This window comes from Condylura cristata, unplaced genomic scaffold, assembly GCF_000260355.1.
Source record: "Condylura cristata isolate star-nosed mole 26May11 unplaced genomic scaffold, ConCri1.0 scaffold00001, whole genome shotgun sequence".
Classification (NCBI taxonomy): Eukaryota; Metazoa; Chordata; class Mammalia; order Eulipotyphla; family Talpidae; genus Condylura; species Condylura cristata.
In genome coordinates this window covers 71,800,457-71,821,681 of record NW_004567102.1, presented here as the reverse complement: position 1 = coordinate 71,821,681, position 21,225 = coordinate 71,800,457, and the positions used below count along the sequence as shown (strand labels likewise).

Genomic DNA, 21,225 nt, shown 5'->3' with positions numbered 1-21,225 from the left:
TGAGAGCTCCGGAATTTTTGACCAATTGTTAGATAAGTGATTGCACTGGGGAAAAAAGCAACATGACTTTTTGTAGTGCCTTTGCTAAGAAAATTTGATAGAGTTTCAATTGTCCTTAAATTCTTTTAAAGAATATCTTTTAAAGATAAATGACTGATATAGAGAGCCACGATACAACGGAATTTCTACCACAAGTCCTGTTATTTGTTACACCATCAATGAATACAGAGGACATTGTACTAACTAAAAGCAGCCAGAGGGAAGATATATACTCTATGAACTCACTAAAGTTCAAACTCAAAGAAAGAGCAGAGGGTGGTTGCGAGGGCTGACGGTGGGCAGGGCTAAGTGCAGGCTTCCAGGGGAGGATGAGGACATCCTGGGGTCTTGTGCACAGCAAGTCACTGTATACCTGAAGTCTGTAGTGAGGGTAGAGCTTATGGATTCCCGTCATCCATACACGTAACTACATGACGGGAGGGATGTGTAACTGACTTGATTGTAGTCATCATTTCACAATGTATACATCAAATCATCAAGCTGTACACCTCAAACAGAAGATTTTATCTGTCAACTATACCTCAATAAAGCTGGGGAGAGAAACGGACACATTTCTATATACTGAAGTTATAACCTCTGTCCCCTTACAAAGTGCAGCTCTTTCTCTACAGGCATCGAAAATCACTTTCAGCTGTCAATGTATAGAGATAATTCCCTTCAAGCAATTCATTTCGGCAGTAAGCATCAGACAGAGAACAATGATGTAAAATTTTATTTTCTCATAAACAGCAACTTCTCCCAGCAGTAATATGTTTGTGGTGTTTCAACTACTGAATATCCGAATAGATCCTGCACTGCAAGCACTTTTTAAAAATAGGCCTTGGGTGGAAGCCTAAAGGAGGCTGGTTTGATTCCTTATTAGCTGTCTGCTTTAAATATACAATCGGCTCTATGTCTCACAGCCTGTAGAGTCGGCTGAGTAAGATTCCACCTGAATCTTCCACTCAGTAGCCTTAAACAGGGCACCATCTGATATGGAGATGAGACTGCTTCTCAAGATAAATTTCATTTTCAAGGTTGGGTTTGTACCTGGGCCTAGGATTACCTGTCAGCCTGATCCTTGGAACCCAGTCACTGCGCAGGCAGCTGTAATAAGCTCTCACATCAACAACAGGCTGCTGGGTCCCACTCAGGGACCATATCACATGTGATACACCTAGATGGCCTTCCCACATGAAATATACACTGGAAGAAAAATATGCCCACTGGTGTTTTTGTACACACACACAGTGGCAGACTCCTCACTTAGTGAAGTGACTAGAGACCAACAGTCAGGAAAAAAAACTAAGACAGTGACAGTTGCCTGCCCACAACCTTAGTGCTGGACATGACAATGGGCCGTCAAACGGCTGACAGCTGAGCCACACCAGGCGGGTGAAACCTGAGAGGACAGCAGTTATTGACAGCCACAGAGACCACAGAAGCAAATGCAACCCAGCCATTTGCAGCAAGCTGGGCTGTAAATGCAACAGTACATCTACAGATGCCTACAAAGTCAGTGAAATGAAGCTAAGATCCCGAGAAAGATGTCCACCTGGAAGAAAGGAAAATCTGTCCCAGATTTATTGTGGATTCAAGTTTTCTGAATATGCCAATGTTATTCGGATGTAATTATCATTTTTATTGGCAACATTCCATTTCTAAGACATCTCCAGCAAGAAGAAGTGTCTCTCCTTTTACAGGGTAAAATCAGGACCTCTGCTGATTTTCTATTGCTATCAATGGAAGGTTCCCAAACTCCAGAAAACAGAGTGACCGGCTCCACCACTAAACTCTCCCAGTTGCGCAGATGGCTTTTACCTAGGGTGAGTCACTGTTCACATCACGGTCATTCTCCCCATTGTCAGAGACACCAAGGCACTCTCAGTTCCAGTCGGGAGGATCACCTGCTGCTGGAAGCAGGGCCAAATCCACCTGAACACCAAGGTGCCCCTTCCAGGCTATGGACACTCATTCACCAGCATTCTCCGTAGCAGGTCTAGGTGACTGTCCTCCCTCGCTAAGGCACCTCCCTTGCAGGCCAGGCTCTCCTGGTCATGCCTGCAAGCCACAGTCATCTTGCTGGGGGCTAACTGCTGGGTCCAGCCCACTGGAAGCCCAAGGTGTCTGAGCTGCAGGCCCCTTCTCTCACTTCAATGTGAAGGTTACAGGGGAAGATCACAGTATCATGGAAGGCAATAGAAGCTACTGAAAGAACACTGGCCCAGCTCAGAGATGTGTGGTGGAGCTCCAGTAGAAAAAGTGTAACCCTTAGGCATGTTACTTAACTTTCTTATGAATAGCGGTTGCTCTTCATAAAAAAACTCTCTTATGAATAGTACAGCTGTTCTTCATAAAATACTATAGGAGAATTCTGTCCTTCCTGGCTTCCTTCATAAGGATGGGAAAGATAAACCAAGTGGATGATAAAAAGTTTGAAAGCAAACATCTCACTGAAATCTCGGGGAGGTGAAGTGAGAGCAGCAAAGTCTGAGGGAAAAAGTCCCCACTGCTGGCATGTTCTTCTGCAAGTCTCACTAGTCTGGTCTGCAAGGTGGGAATAGCTGTCACCCCTCCCCATTGAAGCAGCCTCAACTTTATTCACATGTGAAGTTAATTGCATTAGCAGCCTTCTTCTCAGTCGCTAGGCACCATCTTTGTTTGGCTGAAATGTTGTCAGCCCCTGGTAGCTCAAGGGGCCCTAAGCCTTTCCTGACAACCCGTTTCCTACTTTTCTAGCTTTCCTAGAGCTCTGGAAGAACTTTTTGCTTTCCTGATAAAGAGGACCACACCTGTTTTATCGGCACTTCCTTTCTGCCTTTGACCTCTTTGCCTCCATTCTTGGATGGGGGACTTGATGACTACCAAAAAGCTACTGCAACTCCAAAGAGTCAAATGTCATAGATGATCAAGAGAATCTTGGACTGAAAGCCGATTCCAAACGGCCAATTAGATGAGGGCAAGAAGTCCCATCTCACTGAAATCACCATTAGTTAAGCTTTCCATTACTTAGAACATTCAGCATTCATACCCCATTAAAGTCACTTCCTAGAGGAGAGCCAACATTTAAGTAATTGCATAGAGATCTCCTGTCCTAACATATTTTCCAAGGTGAAATAAAGGGCTAGATAGGGACAATAGTTCTTATCCTAACACATGTAAATGGTAAGGATGTGATAAATATGGACTAAAGACACAGAATATATTAGAAAACACAACAAAAATGATTTGTCAGAGCTGTACTTGAACCTCTATTGAGTTTAGTTGTATAATGTCAAACAGTTTCTTATCCTTAAAATATGGATTATACTATACCTATTGCGCTTTTGTGTAATTCAATAAGATAATGCATAAGGTCATTAGTACAATCCCAGGCACCAGCACTGCTCCATAAGTGATGGCCTTGACTATCATAGGGCAAGCACGCTGCACTGGGGGTGTACTGGCTGGGAGCACGGCACAGGGAAGAGTCCAGCCCATACACACTAGTCAGTCATTTCTGGCAGCAGGGCAAGGCGCTCATGTGCATCTATTTGCCCAGGAGGTGGGAGAGAGAATGCCAAGCCCCCCCTCAAGCCCCCACACCTTGTAAAGTCCACAATGTCCCAGCTCACCTCTCTTACTATTTCTCTGGAGTCACCAAATGTTAATCTGCAGTGAGGCAATCAGGCGTAGGGGAGCCAGGACCCTAGCAGCCTCGCAGCCTCGCAGCCCCCAGCAAACCTTTGCCCTTTCTTCTTGGGCTCTCTCTAGTCTTGGGGTCCTGCCTCTCTGTAGTCACTCATCCCCTTGTAGCCACTCTCCTCCAGGGCCATCTCTGAGTAACACTGCCCTGCGTCCCTGCTCTCCTAGGCACGGGTGTGCACGCTCACTCAAGCACACGCCACATGCCAGGTGTCACCATCAGGCATGCGTGCCCTGCCTCACGCTCCCAACGCTTCTGCATTCAGGTGACAGCCACAGAGGCCAGCAGTTGTAAAAGCTTTACCATCACTTACCCTACGTAACTCATCCTGCAGAAGAAATTAAAAGGACAATAGGCTAGAAGGCAGCCAGATTAAAGGATCCTGCTGCTCCATCTTCAGGTTCATTATGGTGGCTTGTCACCGGGGTGCTCCTTCCTCCCAGGGTCCTTGAGAGGCACAGGATTCCTCGGGGAGTCACGGCCTTTGTGAGAGAGCTTTCAGAGGCAAGTGGGAGGAAATCCAACTCCCTGGGTGGGTTAAGGAAGCAGGCATGTTGGATGCAGGTGCTCCTAACATGTTTTCTGCTGATCTGCCCTCCGAGCTTCAGGGCTCGCCCTGGCTGACTCTCCTGCAGCCACAAAACCACTGTAGCAGCGCCGAGTATCACTTGCCTGTGCTAAGTCCCCACAGAAGAAAGAACTTTGTTTTCGCAGGGTTGAGACATCTTGCTCTCACATCTGTGCTGACTGGCGTGACATAGAGCCAGCCCATGACTACGCCAGTCTGTCCATGCTGGGCGGCCTTGCAAACGAGGGGCTAGACACAAGGCGGAACCTGATACCCAAGCAGGTTAGGGTGGTTGAGTGTTAGTTAGGCAACCAGAGGTTTCCACTCCAAAGGAAAACGACAGAAGACCCGAAGAATCAACAGGTGCCAATAATTACCTCCCCAAATAAGAAAATCCTGGCATGCTGTAGGGTAAAGGGAAGTGATCAGGATTTTCCGCCCTCCCACCACTCAAAGTTGGAATTGAAGAGTTAGCGTCAAAGACCCACACCTGTGGCATGGTGTGGGTGGTGTGAGTGGGCGCACCTGAGCTAAGAGATGGAGCTTATGAGACAGGGTAGCAATGTACCGTGGGGGGGAGGGGAGAGCGTCAGAGGAAAACTAAGAAGGAAAAGAGCATATAGGGATTTGCAGGGCCAAGTTGCTGTCTCCATGCTGGCCTGTCCCCCCTAGCCTATAGGGATGATGCCAAAGGCTCCAAGATTCTCCTTCAAGCTGCCTGAACTGATGAACCTACCCGGCTTGGGGTGGTTGCAGAGTACACACCTTCTGGATAAAAACCAAACCACTCTCTTGAGCGGTGTTACAGAATGACTGGAAATCCAGCTTCCTCTTGCCCTCTCCTAATTCCAACAGCCACTTTCATCACAGACTTCGTAAGAGCCACTCTAAGAAACTACTTAGTCTGTGCGCAGAACTGGGAGAGGAACATGCTGACAGAGCAACAAGGGATTCTAGTTCCCATCTCTTTCTGCCAGAATTCATTCTATAGACATTTAAAGCTGCCACGTGAGAAGTTTTTCATATCTCACCTTCTACATCTGATTTTTTAATAATTTTCAAGGACCCATGAGGTCTCTCTATATTCTTAGGAATTGAAAACAACACTACTTAACATCATTCATATTGTTATGGCTCCTTTGGTCCTGAAACCTTGGCCTCCTGTCTCACTATCTGAAACTCAAACTCTTCTACTCTAACTTTGAAACAGTACTGAAGGAGAAAAAAACTACCCCTCCTTAATCACACTGCAACTACCAAACATAGTGAGTCTATTTTATCAGATATTCCACTTAATGTTTGCAGCATAGTCTGCAAAAATTACTATCTTACTTGACATTGCATGTGACCTCCGTAAGCACTGAGAAAGGAGTAGTGCATTGTTTGTTGGTCTTTCATAGGCCAAAGCCCATAGCTGGCGCGGTGGAGGTGACCCAGTGACAGAGCCACCCCTCCAAAGCACAGCCTGTGACTGCTGTGCAGCTGGCGTTTTGGACGACCAGAGGAATAAATGTGACTGAGGAATAAATGTTTCCAAATTGTGCATCTAAAATGGTCAAGAAATGGTTCTGAAAGGTCAAAGCTATTTTCATTCCCAAGATCCCCTGTTTACTTGTGAGATTAACAAAAAAGAACATCCATAATTATCTGAAAAGATGATTAAGATTCTCCTCTCATTTTAAATCACACATCTTAGAGACTAGTTTTCTTTAATCAATCAAAGCAAAAGATTTTAACCGAATAAAGAAGGAAAGCTAAGGATCCAGCCATTTCCTACTAAGCCTGATATTATTAAAGCGACTTGGCCTCCCTGATGGCTTAAGGGTTAAGTTTCAGCACCATCACAACAGCCTAAGTTTGATCCCCAGCTAGGAAGCTGACCTACATGGCACAGCAGACCTCTCCTGCCTTGCCCACTGCTCCTCTCAGCAGTGTATTTCAGTGGGGTCAGCCTGTTTGCTCCCCACTCTCTCTCATGAATCTCTCACCCCCCATACTTTTGGCCTACACCCTATTTGATCTATGCAAAAATGAATAAAATCTTTTAAAAAATAAATAAAGCAATTTGCAGAAATTATAGAATTCTTTTGGATTTTTTGTTTTGAAAATACTTTCATAGAAAATGTCAAGTAAATGTTATATTAACATGTTGTATCTATTATTTTAAATGAATATTTTTTAAAGTTCTATATTAATTTCTAACTGGTAAAAGTAGCTGGTTATAATTAAAGTTCTAAAAAGCTCTTTGGGGGCCTCAATATTTTTAGAAGTATAAAAGGTCTAGCAACTACTGCATGAATGTGATGGATGAAAGGATTTAAGAAAATACATACACACCATGCAATAGTTTTCAGTTCTAAAAAGGAAATCCTGCCATTTGTGACAACATGGATGAGCCTTGTGGGAATTATGCTAAGTGACATACATCAAATAAAGACAAATACTATATGATCTCATTTATAAGTGAAATGTAAAAAAAATCTGAACACAGAGAAACAGATTAGGTTGGTGGTTGCCATAGGCAGGTGTGGGACTAGGAGAAGCGAAGGAGGCCCAAGTGTATTACAAACATCAGTTAGAAGATGGATTATGTCTCGGGATATAATATACAGCACGGCGACTGCAGCTAATTATACTGTATTGTACTGAAAGTGGATTAAATTTTCTTTATAATTGTTTTTACTAAGATAACACTGGGCTACCCATCATGCACCCACCACCACCTCACCCTATTCCACCACACCGACCCTTATGCTTCTCTCCCTCCCTGTTCCTTCCCCTCCCTAACCCTACCCCAGCCCTTTGGTGTCTCAGTTCTATAGTCAACCAGCAAGGGTGTCAGAGGCAAGTTTTTCAGCTTTACCTGATTAGTTAGTTACTTTACACTGCACATGTTAGGGACACCATCAGTATTTATCTTTCTCCTTCTGTCTTAATTCACAGAGCATTATCCTTTTCCCTCCTGGGCATCTATCCCAAAAATCCAAACACCGCATTTGAAAGGAACTTGCTTGCCCATGTTGATGGCGACACTATTTTCAGTAGCTAAACTATGGAAACAACCCAGGTGCCCTGGACAGATGCAAGAGTAGATCTTAGAAGTTCTCACCCCACACATACATACACACACACACACACACACACACACACACACACACAAAATGATACCTATATGAGCTGTGGACAGCTAAATATCCTATGAAATATGTTCCTGTACTGCCTGGTGCTTTAATCCAGCTTTACAGAAATCTTTTTTTTTTTTCAAGCTGAAGGTTTGTGACAACCTTGCATGATCAAACTATCAGTGCCATTTTATCAACACCACGTGCTCCCTTTGTATATCACATTTTGGTAATTTTGATAGTATTTCAAACTTTTCATTGTAACTATCCTGTCGACAACCCATTCTTTGCTGCTAACCTGTTTGTCCACTTCTGCCTATGAAAGTCTTCATTCTGCACAGCTCTCCACAGTGCCTTTCTATCTGCTAGATGGGGCGCTGTCTGTCTCTTTAATGGCTGAATAAGGTGAATAAAATTTTTAAAATATATATACTTTTTTTAATAAAATATAGCAAATTGTCATATTGCACACCACAAATATTATATGCCAATTATAAGTCATAAAAGCAGGAGTGGGGGGAATATATACATGTATATGCCAAAAACAGAGAGGGACCTCAGACAAGCTCTGTAAGCCAGAAGCATCTCTTTGGGTAGGTTGCTTAGGAGATATAAAGGAAGGAAGAAGGAAAGTGGAGACTCTTCTCCTGGATAGGAAGCAGCAAGAAGCAGGCTGAGCCCCTGCAGAGATGAGTGCCCCTCTGTGGCCTGAATGGGGTTTCCCTAGACCTGTCCTCTGCTTCTACAAGTCAGCCGATGACCACAGCAGAGAAACAGGATACCTCACAATCTGTAGGGGTGTCTACTTCCATTTATAGTAGCTAACAGGCTCAGGGGCCCTGTACTCATATGCTGGAGAACTAGGACTGGAACAGGACAATTACCTGTCTACTTCTGTCAGCAAGTGGTGGCTCTTGAAGAGAAGAGTTCGAGTCTCACTCCCCACTGTGTTCTCAGCACCTCTACTTAGCTTTGAGTCCAGGCCCAGGCCTGCTCCGCCATCCCCACTGCCTCTTCGGCCACATCACAGATCCCCCTCCTACTATCTTTCTACTGCCAGTAGAGACGTTGGCATTCACAAGCGAGCTGCAAGGCAATCATCCCAAACAAATATTTAGTGAAGGCGGCCACTGTACTGGCTTCCTGGACACACACACCTTGAACCAACAATTGTTTCTTTTCTTAATCAAATATCCTTTTGACTTGAAATTACATCTCTTGTTTTTACTCTCTCTGAAACAGGAGTCTTCCCTGTGCCCATTTTCAGCAAATATCACATCACTAGCCTTGTTTTCCTTCTCTAGGTTTATTTTCCAGTTGAAGATAAAAATTGTTGGGTGGATGCAGCATCCCCTACCCAGCTCCACACTGAGCAGCCTCTGGGCTCCACTTCCCATCTCTGACACCTCTCCCCATGCAAAGCTCAACAATTCCTTGGCTTATCCTCTGCCAAGGCCTCCAAACTCAGCAAACAAAACCCCTTTTGTATTTGAAGGTTTTTTCCCTCCAGCAGATAAATATAGGGAAAAAAAAAAAGATGGTTAAAAAAATTAAAACAGCAATGGGGAAGTTGCAGTGTCAAGGAGAAAAAAATCTTTGAAATACAACAATTGTCTCTGGATTTGATTAAATCAAAACTTAACCTAAATCTGCCCCCACACAGAATGTGATCTAGATGCTCATTCCTTTATGAAGATTATGAAGATAAGCCCTAAACCTTCTCTCGAAAACTCTCCAGGTTCTCTTATCTTCACCCTTCCTGCAAGCAACTTAGCTGTTCTTCAGACTCTTAATCAAGACAGCAGGTTTTGGAGAGGTAAGGGTTAGTTATTTCATTCCATAATTCCTCGGGCTTCTCCAGAGAGTAATCACATCCATTCCGGACTAGAATCTTTTATCTTAGGGTCTCCTGCCTTCAAAGAGGAAAAGGCAATTTAACTCATTTCCTGGCTAAGTCACACATGCACACTAACTAATCTCAACAGCCCAATAATTCATGGCTCTACTGGCAGTCTGAATATCGCACACTCGTGCTTTTAAAAGCTCGGGACTCTTGGAGATCGCATTTTTCATAGTTTCAATACAAGGAGACCCTATTCTGATTCCCACATTACTACGCTGTGCTGAGGACTGGGCAGCAGTTAATACAGCCCATTTCCCACCAGTTTGTGGCCATCGTGGTGCTTCATCAAATACCATGAAGTTTAATTGTCTGCATCTCAGCTTTTTCCATAAGCTACCAATAAGAAAAAAAATAAACCTCTGTGTTAAATCAATAATGGGAGAGATCATATTCCTCAGTAGGGGTACAGCAGTTTGTGAACTGGGGAGTTCACAGTCCTGCCCATGTCTCGGTGCCCCATCCCCCCACCTCACTGATGAACCATCAAGGTTGAGACCAGCGTGGATGGCACTAGAAGCAAAAGTAGCAAAAGTTTAAAAGTGCTAACCTGCAAACATGCATATTCCAGTTTTAGTTGGGAAGATCTGAATTATCAGACTACCTAGTATACTGAGAACCAGACCTTACAACAGTTAAGGGAAACGTGTCAAGTTTATTGGACTTAACTTGAAAAAATACATCTGAATATTATATAATCACAAACTCCTACTGACTTATACATGGTCTGACTATACAAAAATATGCAGTATGACAAAAAAAAGAGCTATGTGCAATATTTAATAAACAAAAGTATCCAAAGAAACTAAATGTGACTCTAATCTTGCACCATGTCTTCCCCAATAGCCCTAAAAGTGAGACACCTCACCAAGTTATGTCCATGGCTGAATTAATGAGCTCAGTGCCTACTCATCTCTTAGAGTCTACTCTTATAGCTCATCAATATTAACCATTTCTCAGAGGCATACTTTGAAATTAAAATAGGAAATCTGGAACTCAGCTGCTTGCACACAGCTTAATTATGAAAACTAAGCACAAAATAACCCACACAGTAATAATATACTTTACTCTCTTGCCAAAGGAATAAAGAGACCAGAGGAGGAAAATCCATGATGGGGTGGGTTATACTTTTGTGAAAATGGAGTTTCATTTCCTTTTAAACACTTCCTTTTAAAGCCAAGTACTGTAAAATAAAGATGTCAACTACTGTCATAAAGGAATGATGAGCAGCCACGCTTGTCTGTACAACAGTATCTTGCTCACATCCCAAAAGATCACTCATGCCCAGTGTGCCTCCCATTATCAACTGCAGCTTTTGTGACTATTCACTTTTTCATTGACTGCATCTTTTTAACATGCTTTTAGGTTCTGGGCTATTAACAAGGAAAAGCTTTATAATTGAGAGTTAATTAAAGGTCTTCCTTATCAAAGGAACTAAAACACAAAAGCCATTAGGATTGGTTTACAGGCTGGCAGTTCACATGCAGAAGAACCTTGTTGTAAGTCAGGACATAGTCCTGTCACTTACACTATGTTAAAAGGTGACAAGAATGGTCTTCATCTTCCCTAGCAGAGAAAAGGAAAAGGGAAGCTGGATCTTCACAACACATTGATTCTGACACTGATTTCAGCGTCCTCACGTTAAGGCTACTCCATTGCTGCTGTCTGGCTGCAGATGCATGGGTGTTTGTGGCCAACATGAAATGAACATGGAAAGTTCATTCTACCTATTTGTTTAGGGAAACTCAGATCTCAGGAAGCTAGAACAGTCAAGTCTACTCCAGGATAAGGCCTTCTTCACTTAAATGGTTCCCACTGACTCCCAAACCAGCCAGGCAATGTCAACTGTATTCCCTTTCATTGAGCACTGAGATAAAGAATTCTCTAACCCTAAAAATGAGCCAGATTTACACATACCAAGGTGTCTTAAATTGCCTACTATTCCTTTTTTTAAATATTAAGCAGAACTAGCAAAAGACCAAAGCCAAAACCCACATTTGCACGCCTCTGCAAAAAGCAGCCAGCTAGAGTAGGGAGGAAAGGCGGCAAGGAGTTTAAATTTAGGGGCGGCGCAGATGCTTGCAATCCTCCTGGAATAACAGAGAAACCTCAGAGGCCCTGTCCTGCACTTAGGTTAGGACTCTCCATTCAGTTAGCACAAGTTGATGACCTGGAATTCTGCACCCACACCCTTTGCTTCCTCCTATTGACAGCGAGGGGAATAAGGGAGGGGTAGCAGAGCTCCATGCCCTGAGAAAGGCAGAAAAATCGGGAGCCATAAACCGCCTGTGAAAACGGCGACTGAGACAACTGCTGTGCTCATTCACTTTAAATCACACTGTGTCCTCCTGAGTGGATGTGGAAATATTTGTCTCTGCAATTATAAAACAAAAATTTCACACATCCTGTAGAAGTTGCTGCAGGGTTAAAGCACATAACAGAGCACTAAAATAGATAAGAGCAACAGAAAAGCCATTAAAACAAAACCATACAAAGAATGGGAAACCATTCAGGATGGTTCTTTACGAACATAAAATGTTGATGAATGTGCTCCCACTCTGCAAGAAAGAGCAGTGGGTCCCTAAATTGAGGTGAGGATGAACGTCAGTATTTGAACTGAAAAAAAGGATGTGAACTAGGCAAGCAAAATGGGGAGTGCTGGGTAGAAGCTCAGGCAGTGTGGGAATGGGAGTGGGGGTGAGAAACATATACAAGGATTAATGGGAAGAAGAGCTGTTCAAGTCTTTCTGGGAACGGCAACTCGCAAGCGAAAATTAGGCTGAAGTTGGCTCTGAAGATTCCCAGAGAAGATAAGCAAAATGGGAGCTGGGTCATGGCTGGCATAATGGTTGGTACTGTTCCCAGAGGGGCACTGAGTAATGACAACAAGACTTTTGCTGCCAATGGCTGCCTTTTAACAAGACAGTTTGAGTATTCCCTTGACAGTCTAATGTCAGATGTATCTGGCCCAGCACCCTTGTAAATAACCTGGACTAAGAAGGGAAGAGCTTGGATAGGAGTGGGATGGGGGTGGAAGTTCCTGAGGTCTTTAAAGCAGCAGTAGTCCAAGTCAAGTTCAAGTATGGGGAGGAACTGTCGCAGGCAGCACACCTCCTCCTAGGTCAAGGACTCTTCATGGAAACCTACTGAGAATGGAAACCCTTGTACATTTGATACCCGTCGGCATGAAACATTAATTAGGGCCCCAATAATTAGCATCACCCCTCTTCCTGATCATATATACATTAGACTACTCAAGTTTTGATTGAGTGGATTGAATATAAGGTTTAAGACTAAGCTAGCTTAGTTAATGGACTGGGTGATGTGTTTCTGGGTCTACTCTTCAATAGTTAATGAAGTTAATGGATAGGGTGATGTGCTTCTGTGTTTATTCTTTGGGGCCTATCCTTTCAGTCTATGAGATATTACAAGTTCTACTGCCAATGCTGAGGTTCCGCTCTGGCAAGGATTGTTCTAAATAGTATATTTTCTAAGAATCTAGTTGAGGAAGGCATAGGCTCCTGGGATGTATCCTGCAAAGTTTGGAGGAGGTTAGGTATACAAAGGTTTATAGGACAATGAACCCGGGGCTTCAAGGATGACAAGTTTATATATATGAACTCCTTAAGGATAGGGGCTAAGAGCCAAACTCCTCAATGACTGTCATCCTCATTGATAAACAAGACAGACTCACATACAATGTATGGGAAGAGCACAAAGGAGAGAGGGGTGACCTCTACCAACCTCAGCCCAGTCCTCAAGGGAGGAAGTAGGAGAGGATTTTATGTTCTGAGGCACGCATCAGCCAATCTTGATGAAGTAGACAGTTCAGAAAATGCCCCCTTGGTATTAAAGTGCCCCATATGAAGAGCTGCTGAACAAATACATCCAGTATTTTCTTTTGGTCTAAGCTTTGGCTGCAGAACCAAGAGTACTCACAAATCATATGCTCTATTATTCCAAATTGTGAGACAACCCCAGAGGTAGATTCCCAGTGGGGACTGGAAAGCACCTCAGTGAAAGCACAGCCCATGTGGGTGGTCACCCTGGGATGGGGGCTTGCAGAAATGGCCTTAGTTGTAGGAGACAGCATGTCTCCCTGGTGGCATATGTCACTTGGGTTCTTCTCACAACAAGACAAAAACCAAAGTCCTTCTTGAAAACCACTCAGGAATCTGGAGAAGGCAGAACAGAGCTGGCTTCAGAATGGCGAGCCCAGCATTCTAAGAACCCTAACAAGAAGGGGCATGGTGGGCTAGGAGAGTGAGCCACTGGCCTTGGACACAACATTGAATGGCGCACTAAAAACATCAGTAATCAAAATAAATATGTTGACGTCACATTTATAAAAACCTCAGGATTAATGCAAAAAATAATCCAAGACGAACACGTTATCAAAACTGTAATGAAGGCAAGATCCGGCCTTGGGCTGGCATGACTTGGCTCTGCTCATTCCACCCTGGTTCTGGCCCTGAAAACCTGATGGGGGAGATAGAAAGCCAGGCGTCTCAGCCATGACACCCAGAGCAGTCGGGACCTTAGAACGGGGTGAAACGACCTCTTCACAGCTTTAATAGATCCCAGAATTTGGGGAATTCATTGGCAAAAATAGCAGGCATGGCTTTCTGGTCTAGAAGCCAGAAGAGGGATTGAGTGTTCCAAGGGAGGCTCCGAAGCAAAACACTGCAGGAGTATATGAGCCGGTCAGAGCACCCCAAAAGGGCAGTGATTGCAAACAAAATGGGTCTTAGCAGCCCAAAGAGACTGAGCCCTTTTCCTCTCAACAAATGGAAAGAAAATGGTCAGACAGATCAAGGAATCATCACAACCAAGCCACGAAAGGACAGCGGGACAGGAGTGGTCAATCAATGGGCAAGTATTTAAACACCTCACAGGTCGAGGTACTTCTGTGTGGGCTTATGCTAGGTGCTCGCTGCCAGGAAAGGCTGGTGATAGCCTCACAAGACACACAGTTCAGCCCCCAAACATTGCAATGAAAACCACAGCAGCCCTGAAAACAGGGTAAATCACTAGATTATTTTAGTTCTATCAGTTGAGTCCCCAAAACACTAGGGAAAATTAGGGAAGGGCAGGAGGTGAGAGGGTAGAGTAAAAGAATCTCACAGAGCAGAAGGCATTTCATGTTATTAGATGCTAAGTGTTCTTGATTATTACCTGCCCGGCTTTACCATTTGGTTGAGACACCACCAGTGGTAAATAACAGAGTCGCCACTGTAAGTGGCAACCTGATTTGGTCAGAGATACTTTACCAAGTCAGCCACTACGAGGGAACGGCCCGGTTGCCTTTGGCTTGCAAAACAAAGAGGGCGGGCTCTCTCTGGTGGTGCAGTGGGTTAAAACACCACATTATGAAGCTCTCCGAAGCCGCTGCAGCACCAGTTCTGTCCCCGGCCAGGGAGATGACCCACATGGCACGCCAGACATCTCCTGACCTGCCCGCTGCTCCCCTCAGTAGTATATTTCAGTACATCTGCCTGTTCTGCTCCCCACTCTGTCTCTGGTGAATCCTCTCACCTACCACACCTCTGGTCTATACCCCAGTTCTGTGAGAATAAATAAATCTTCCAAAAAAAAAAAAAAAAAGAGGGCACAAGAGGATACCCATCTAACCTTGAGGTATGTGGCCATGAAAACTCTTTAACAGTAAAAACTACTGCACTGTTCTCTTCCCCTTGAACTTATATTTCCATTCTATAATATGCTTTAATGCATGAAGACTTTATTACTTGCTCTATTACATTTCTCTCTAACAAAAATGTGAATAAAGTGACATTTGAGTAATTTCCTGTGGCCCTAAGACTTCAACATGTTCAATTTTCTCCTGGAATTTAGCCATTCTTACTAATGTACACGTGGCCAGACATTAATATTATTTATAAGGAAGTTAATGTAGTTAATTTGGACATGGTAATTTTACTGGAAATAGAATTCTAAAGCAATGGATAGCATTTATTTTCCTCACTTACTTTATATATTCCTTCCTATTATAACAAGATAGGGTTGAAATTCCACACTTTTCCTCACGTTTATAGATTTCATCTGTAAGGAAAACTGTTTACATAAGGGAAAGGAGGAAACTTAGCAAAAACATCTTTTTGGCTATTGTCTTAATATTAGATTAGGCCCTCCTTCAATTCTGCTGCAAACCAAGAAATAAATGAACCTGGAAAAAGGTACATGTCCTGGTCATGATCATTATTCCCTTTCCCGCCCCAGGTAGGCTATTTCACAGCCCACCAGTTAGTGGGGATAGCACAGCACAGTGAGATTCCGGAGGGCAGGGTTAACAGCCACGCTTTCCCTTTGTCAATGGGAGAAAGGTGACTTCAAACAGTGAAATGCAAAGTCAATTGTAAGAAAGGAGAGCTCTAGAGATTGGGGACCACCCAGCTTCTGCACCTCCACCTCCGAACAGTCATCACACCCTCCATGTGCTGATACCCAGTGGTTCAGCTCACCTGTGGGCATGGAGGCGGCCAGCCTTTCTGCTCATTTAGAAGGTTGACAGACACAGAAGTACACTTGAGTTGATTAACTCAGGAATCCTCTTACAATGCACCAGCCTGAGCAGGTACTGCATGAAATGTAATGAATTTTTAAAAAAGAAACATAATTCTTGTTCAATCTACTTGAAAGGAGAGAAAATACCTCATAAATCATAGTGGCCTGACAACACAGGAACTATCTTCAACAAAGGAAGTGTATGCTAGAATTTTTAATAATCATGAAGAAAAACTGGAAACAATCCAAATATATAATGATATGAAAACTAAATAAGTTACGTGACAGCAGTCATATAGTAGAAGAATATGACAGACTTTAATTAGGAAGATAATAATAAATATATCCTGACACTAGAAAATGCTCTTCACAAGGTGACTAAAAAAGCAACCCAGAAATAAATTTATAAATACAATTCACATTAGTTTGTAAAAATGATGTATGTGTTGGAAAAGTCTCTGAAGAAAATTTATTCAGTTGTTTTCAGTGGTTATCCTTATGTGGTGTAATTATGAACAACTTTCCTATTTGTTCTTCCCAATTTTCCCACAAAGGACATGTATTTTCTCTGTGAGGGGGAAAAAAAGTTAGGAGAGGAGGTGAAACAGGTTCACTATCTCAGGACAGCTACATAGGACCTTGGTGGTGAGCTGGTGCCCAGCCAAAGGATCAGTGGGGGCTTAAATTCTCCCCAGTTGGTGTTAAGACCAAATCCTCCCTGAGGGGGTGCCACTTTCTAATCTGCAGCTGAATACAGTGTGCTCGGTTACCATCTCCCTCAGATTTAGGCACTTTACTCTGAGCAACTTCTCTGTTCATCCCTGATTGGCACCGCTGACTCCTTCACATCACTGCCTTTATTGCGCCACAGGCAGGTGAAGCTCAGCCAATCATCTTCCTTCAGTCTCACCTCAGGAAATGGCCCCCTTGATGGATGCAAAAAAAGCCGCTGGTTGGCAAGCAAAATGCTATAACCCAATGAAGTTATTTGGCCTTTCAGAAAAATGTGGTGGGCAATTTTAATTTCCAACTGTACTGCAGAACTGCAGCCTTCTTACCTCAGCAAGTGTGGAGGGATCTTGACAATGGTATCCACACCACCCAGGGTTTCTGCAAACAGAAAATTACAAAGTTAAAAAGTATGTAAGAGTGAGACTCAGCATTGCATACGGATGCCATTATTAGTTTCTTTTTTTTCCTGGAAATTCCTGTAGTTAAGCATTAGTTGACGTGTAGTTACACATACAAGCCATCCATATTTAAAAATCCGTCTCTCTTGACAGCCTCAGAGACTTCCTTGGGGAAGGATTAAAATCAGGATTCATTCTCATGGAATGAATAAATTCCAGCCCAAACCAGAATGTCAATTTCATCTAGTTAAAACTGGCTAAAATGCTACATTCTTGCAATAAAAATAGAGAGGAAAAAAAAATAGAGAGGAAGGTGATTTCCTTGAAAAGGCTGTTCCAATACCCTTAAATAATAATTTATACTTTCAAGCTTAAAATTACTTAATGTTGCATCACATTTATTCTTACACAATTATGACTTGATAGGTTAAACTTTTCTTAACCACACTATAGTTAGGAACACTGTTTGGGAGGCTTACCCCCAAATCTCCTGAATTCACCCTGGACATTCAGTACTAAGCTTATTATTGTTATGGACTAGTGACACTGCCGTTGCCTCCAATTTTAAAAGCTATGAAAAGCTATTCCCTCAGACAAACAAAAACACTGTTCTACTTCAAGAGTTCTAAGGATACTATACCCAATTCCAGTGTGTGTACATGTGGGAGGCGAGGAGGTGGGGGATGGAGGAAGATTTCCCCATACCAGCAAGCAATTCTCTGACACTAGAGTTGGTTCCCATAAATTAACTCTCCCAGTCTTACAATTTCCCTGAGGGCTCAGTGCCCACATGCCCTCACCAAGAGATACCAACCTTGAGTCCGGGTTGTTACCTGAACTTTTGATTCATGCACTACAGGTTGGCTACACCCATGAGTCCCAAATTGGGTTCAATTAATTTACTAGACTTGCTCCTAGAATTCTTGGGTACATTCTTTACTTACTAGACCCCCAATCTACTATCAAAGAAGATAACCCTGGAATGGCCAATGGAAGGATGTATGAGGAGGCAGAGTGGGGGTATAGGGTGAAGCAGTTCCAAGCTCTCCCTGAAAGCACAACCACACTCCCTGACTCTCCACATGCTCACCAACCCCAAGCCCCCTTCTTCTGGATTTTTTATGGAGGCTTCCTTGCATAGGCATGGCTGATGAAATCACTAGCCATTGGCAGTTAGTTGCTTCCTCCTCCCATCTCCCCTCCCCAGAGGTCAGAGAGACAGGATAGGAAATTCCGACCTCCAGTCACTTGGCTGGTTCTTCCAGCAACCAATGCCATCCACAGTGGCACACAAGTCACTCAGCAACATGGCAAAAGACTCTTCCTCCCTGTCATCACATGGGAGACTCCAGGATTTTAGGAAACAGAAACAGTGACAAAGACCACCTATATGTGTCTTCCTAATCTTGCTGTATCACAAGTTCAGAATTGACTCCACGTTTTCAGCTCACGTTATCTAGACATATTTCTGAAGTGCACAGACTCAGTAAGCCCGGCCAGTCTGAACTATTTTCATGGGGAAGAAGAAACATCTCTCCCCATTCTGCTAAGACATGAGAGGGTATAATGGATACCAAATGTATCGAGACCCTGGAGAGAGAAAAGGCCAAACTGGGATGACAGAATCTGGGGGACCCCAAGGCAAGATAATGAGTGTATGTATGTATGTAAGCCAGTCTACAAAGAGAAAGTCGGGACCGCTGGGGCCAGTGATGTGTGGCCCCGAGGAAGTCGAAGGACCGCGGGCAGCACTTCAGACGAGCCATGACAAAGGGAAAATGAAAACCTGAGATAGAGGTGCCAGTGGCTCCCCAAGAAAAGTTCTGACGCTGAACAACCAAGTCATCAGGGTTTTCTTCATTGGACAGAGGGGTATCCAACAGTGCTGAGCCTACAAAGGCTATAAAAAGGTAGAAGAAAGGGGGAAGGGAAAAGGGAGTCATGAGTAGCCTCACCGAAGCCCAGAGGATTGCAGGGGAGATGCTGTGCTGGTAGTGCTGGAGGCGGGAATGGTGGCTGTCGGAGTGCAGGTGCGGACTAAGGACTTAAGTGCGTGTGCCACGTTCTCAGAAACTGAAGTGCGTGTGCCACGTTCTCAGAAACTGAAGTGCAGCTGTGGGAGTGGATATTTCTGTGTTTGGCACAGGGTTGGGGGCAAGAGAAAAGGCTTACATTGGTGAACTCAAACTTTTAAACAGGCTAGAAGAGCTGGAGTTGGCAAAGGAGACAAGAGTTCAAGAGACGGTCCCTTCAGGACAGGGGAGGGCTTAATAAAGGCTTGCAAAAGAAGGGCAGGAAAGAAGGAACCCAGGGCTTACCCCGTCAAGTCAAATCTACTTCAAAGGTCCCACTAATACAGACCGACTCCCTTTCCCTTCCCCTTATCCTCCTATTCTTTGATCTATTTTCCTGGTTTACTTATGCCAACTTAGTGACTGCCCTATGCTGTTTGTTCACTATCACACACACACACACACACACACACCTCTCATCTTGCTAATTAGAGAATGGTCACCGGGAAACAAATCACATCTTACAATCAGACTGGACTCCAGACTCAATTCACCTGCCTCAGCTCTGGGCATTCGGGGTAGCTTAAAGGGCCTACATTCAGAGGCACTGCATTTTAACTGAACAAGGTATCAAAACCCAAACATTAAAAAATGAGATTACTCTTCTCCCTGTTATCTAAATCAGCTAAATTTAAAGAAAAACAATAATGAAACAAGGAATGGCATGTTTAGAGAGCAGTCAGACCCTGCTTTACTATGTTATCCAGCCATCTGGGACCCTTGCATAGAGGCATTTGGGAAGCTAGCTCTGAACCACCCTGGGAATAACAATGGCAAGGCAAAAACAGCTCTGTGGCTTTAAGAGTCTGCTCACTCATTTATCTGGTCCATTTTTCTTAAGAGAGAACTAAAATGGTCTTGTTCTGATTCTGCCCACAAGAGAAACTTCCTAGATGATATTCTAGACAATTCTGCGATGCTTAGGGTTAAAAAAAAAGATGGTGCTATGACTGGACATTCACCCAAGGCTCTGAAGTCAGACCTTCTCAATATTATCAAAACCACTAAACACTGTCAAGAATTCGACATTTCCTGGAGAGCTGGACCATGGCACCTGTCACCAAGCTCCACAGCTATCGCAATCGCTGTAGTTGAAGGAGCAAGGGATTCAATTTTATTGTTTTGATTGAGTGGAAACTAAAGAATTACATGCAGGCTTGGGCAAGGCCAGGGGCCCACTGGGTTGCCCCGTTTCTTCCTGGGCCTTTCCTTTTTAAAAACATCCCTATCACCCAAAAGTGAAAGCTGGTTCCCATCCAGACAATTTTGATTCCCCCAAATTTTGCCTAATTGGAATGTCTTTCTGTTTTCTCTGAGGTTGAGTTCTGCAACCTGAGTCTGAGGGGAAACACAAATTTGCTCCCTAGAACTTATTTCAAAACTGGCACAGCTCACAAATCTAAAATCCCAACTCTCTGAGGGCAGACCACACCACACTTGTAGAGACCACCCAACCCCCTCCCCCATATGTTATTTTTCATATAGAATCACCACGTAAGCTAACACTTAACAGATGGCGTCTATGAGGAAAAATCAATTAAATAAATCATTGCTTCCCGGTCACTCTCGCCCACGTTTGAGATCAGACCGGGTTTGCAGGCTCAACTTCCTTCTACCCCGAGGCATTTAGGAATCAGGCCCCCGGATGCGCACCGGTCTGCGCTTCCAACTCAGAGATGGGTGACCAAGGTCCACGGTGCTGGGGACCTGGAAACGGGGTCTCTCAGAGGGGTGGGCAGGCAGGCGACGCCGGTTAACGTTGTGGGGAGAAAAAGCCACCGAAGGGGAGGCGGACTGAATATGAACGCCCGAAGCAAGGTTCTCCCTCCCTACATCACTGCCCAGGGGCCAAGTCCAGCAATTGCGCGAAATGTATCCACAACCCGCGCTCAGCCAAACCCCCAGGCAGAGCGGCGGCTCCCGCTCGGGCCGCGCGGCCTCGCTCGAGGCGAGCGGAGCCCCGCAGGCGCCAGACCTGCCGGCAGGTGCCCCGCGCCCCCCTCGGCGCGCTTACCCAGGGCCCAGGTGCAGCTCTCCTTGATGGCTTTGTACTTGCTCCCGGACGCCTCCTTCTGCAGCTTCCTCAGGATCTCTTCCATCTTGACCTTCGCCGGGGCCGGCCGCCGCCCGAGAGCGGCGGGTGCGAGGCCAAGGGGACGCCGCTGCCTGGCCCTGCGCGCCTAGGCG

The 21,225-nt window shown here is 44.3% G+C and overlaps 1 protein-coding gene across 1 annotated transcript in view; it reads right to left on the bottom strand.

Moving 5' to 3' along the window:
- ARFGEF3 (ARFGEF family member 3) overlaps positions 1-21,225 on the bottom strand; it is a 123,132-nt gene extending 101,907 nt beyond the window's left edge. Inside the window, exons 1-2 of the mRNA XM_004673891.2 lie at positions 21,053-21,225; positions 16,895-16,946 (exon numbers count right to left, since the gene is read on the bottom strand). Coding sequence (XP_004673948.1) covers positions 16,895-16,946; positions 21,053-21,137 — 137 coding nt within the window. The 5' untranslated portion in view covers positions 21,138-21,225. The remainder of the gene's footprint in view (positions 1-16,894; positions 16,947-21,052) is intronic.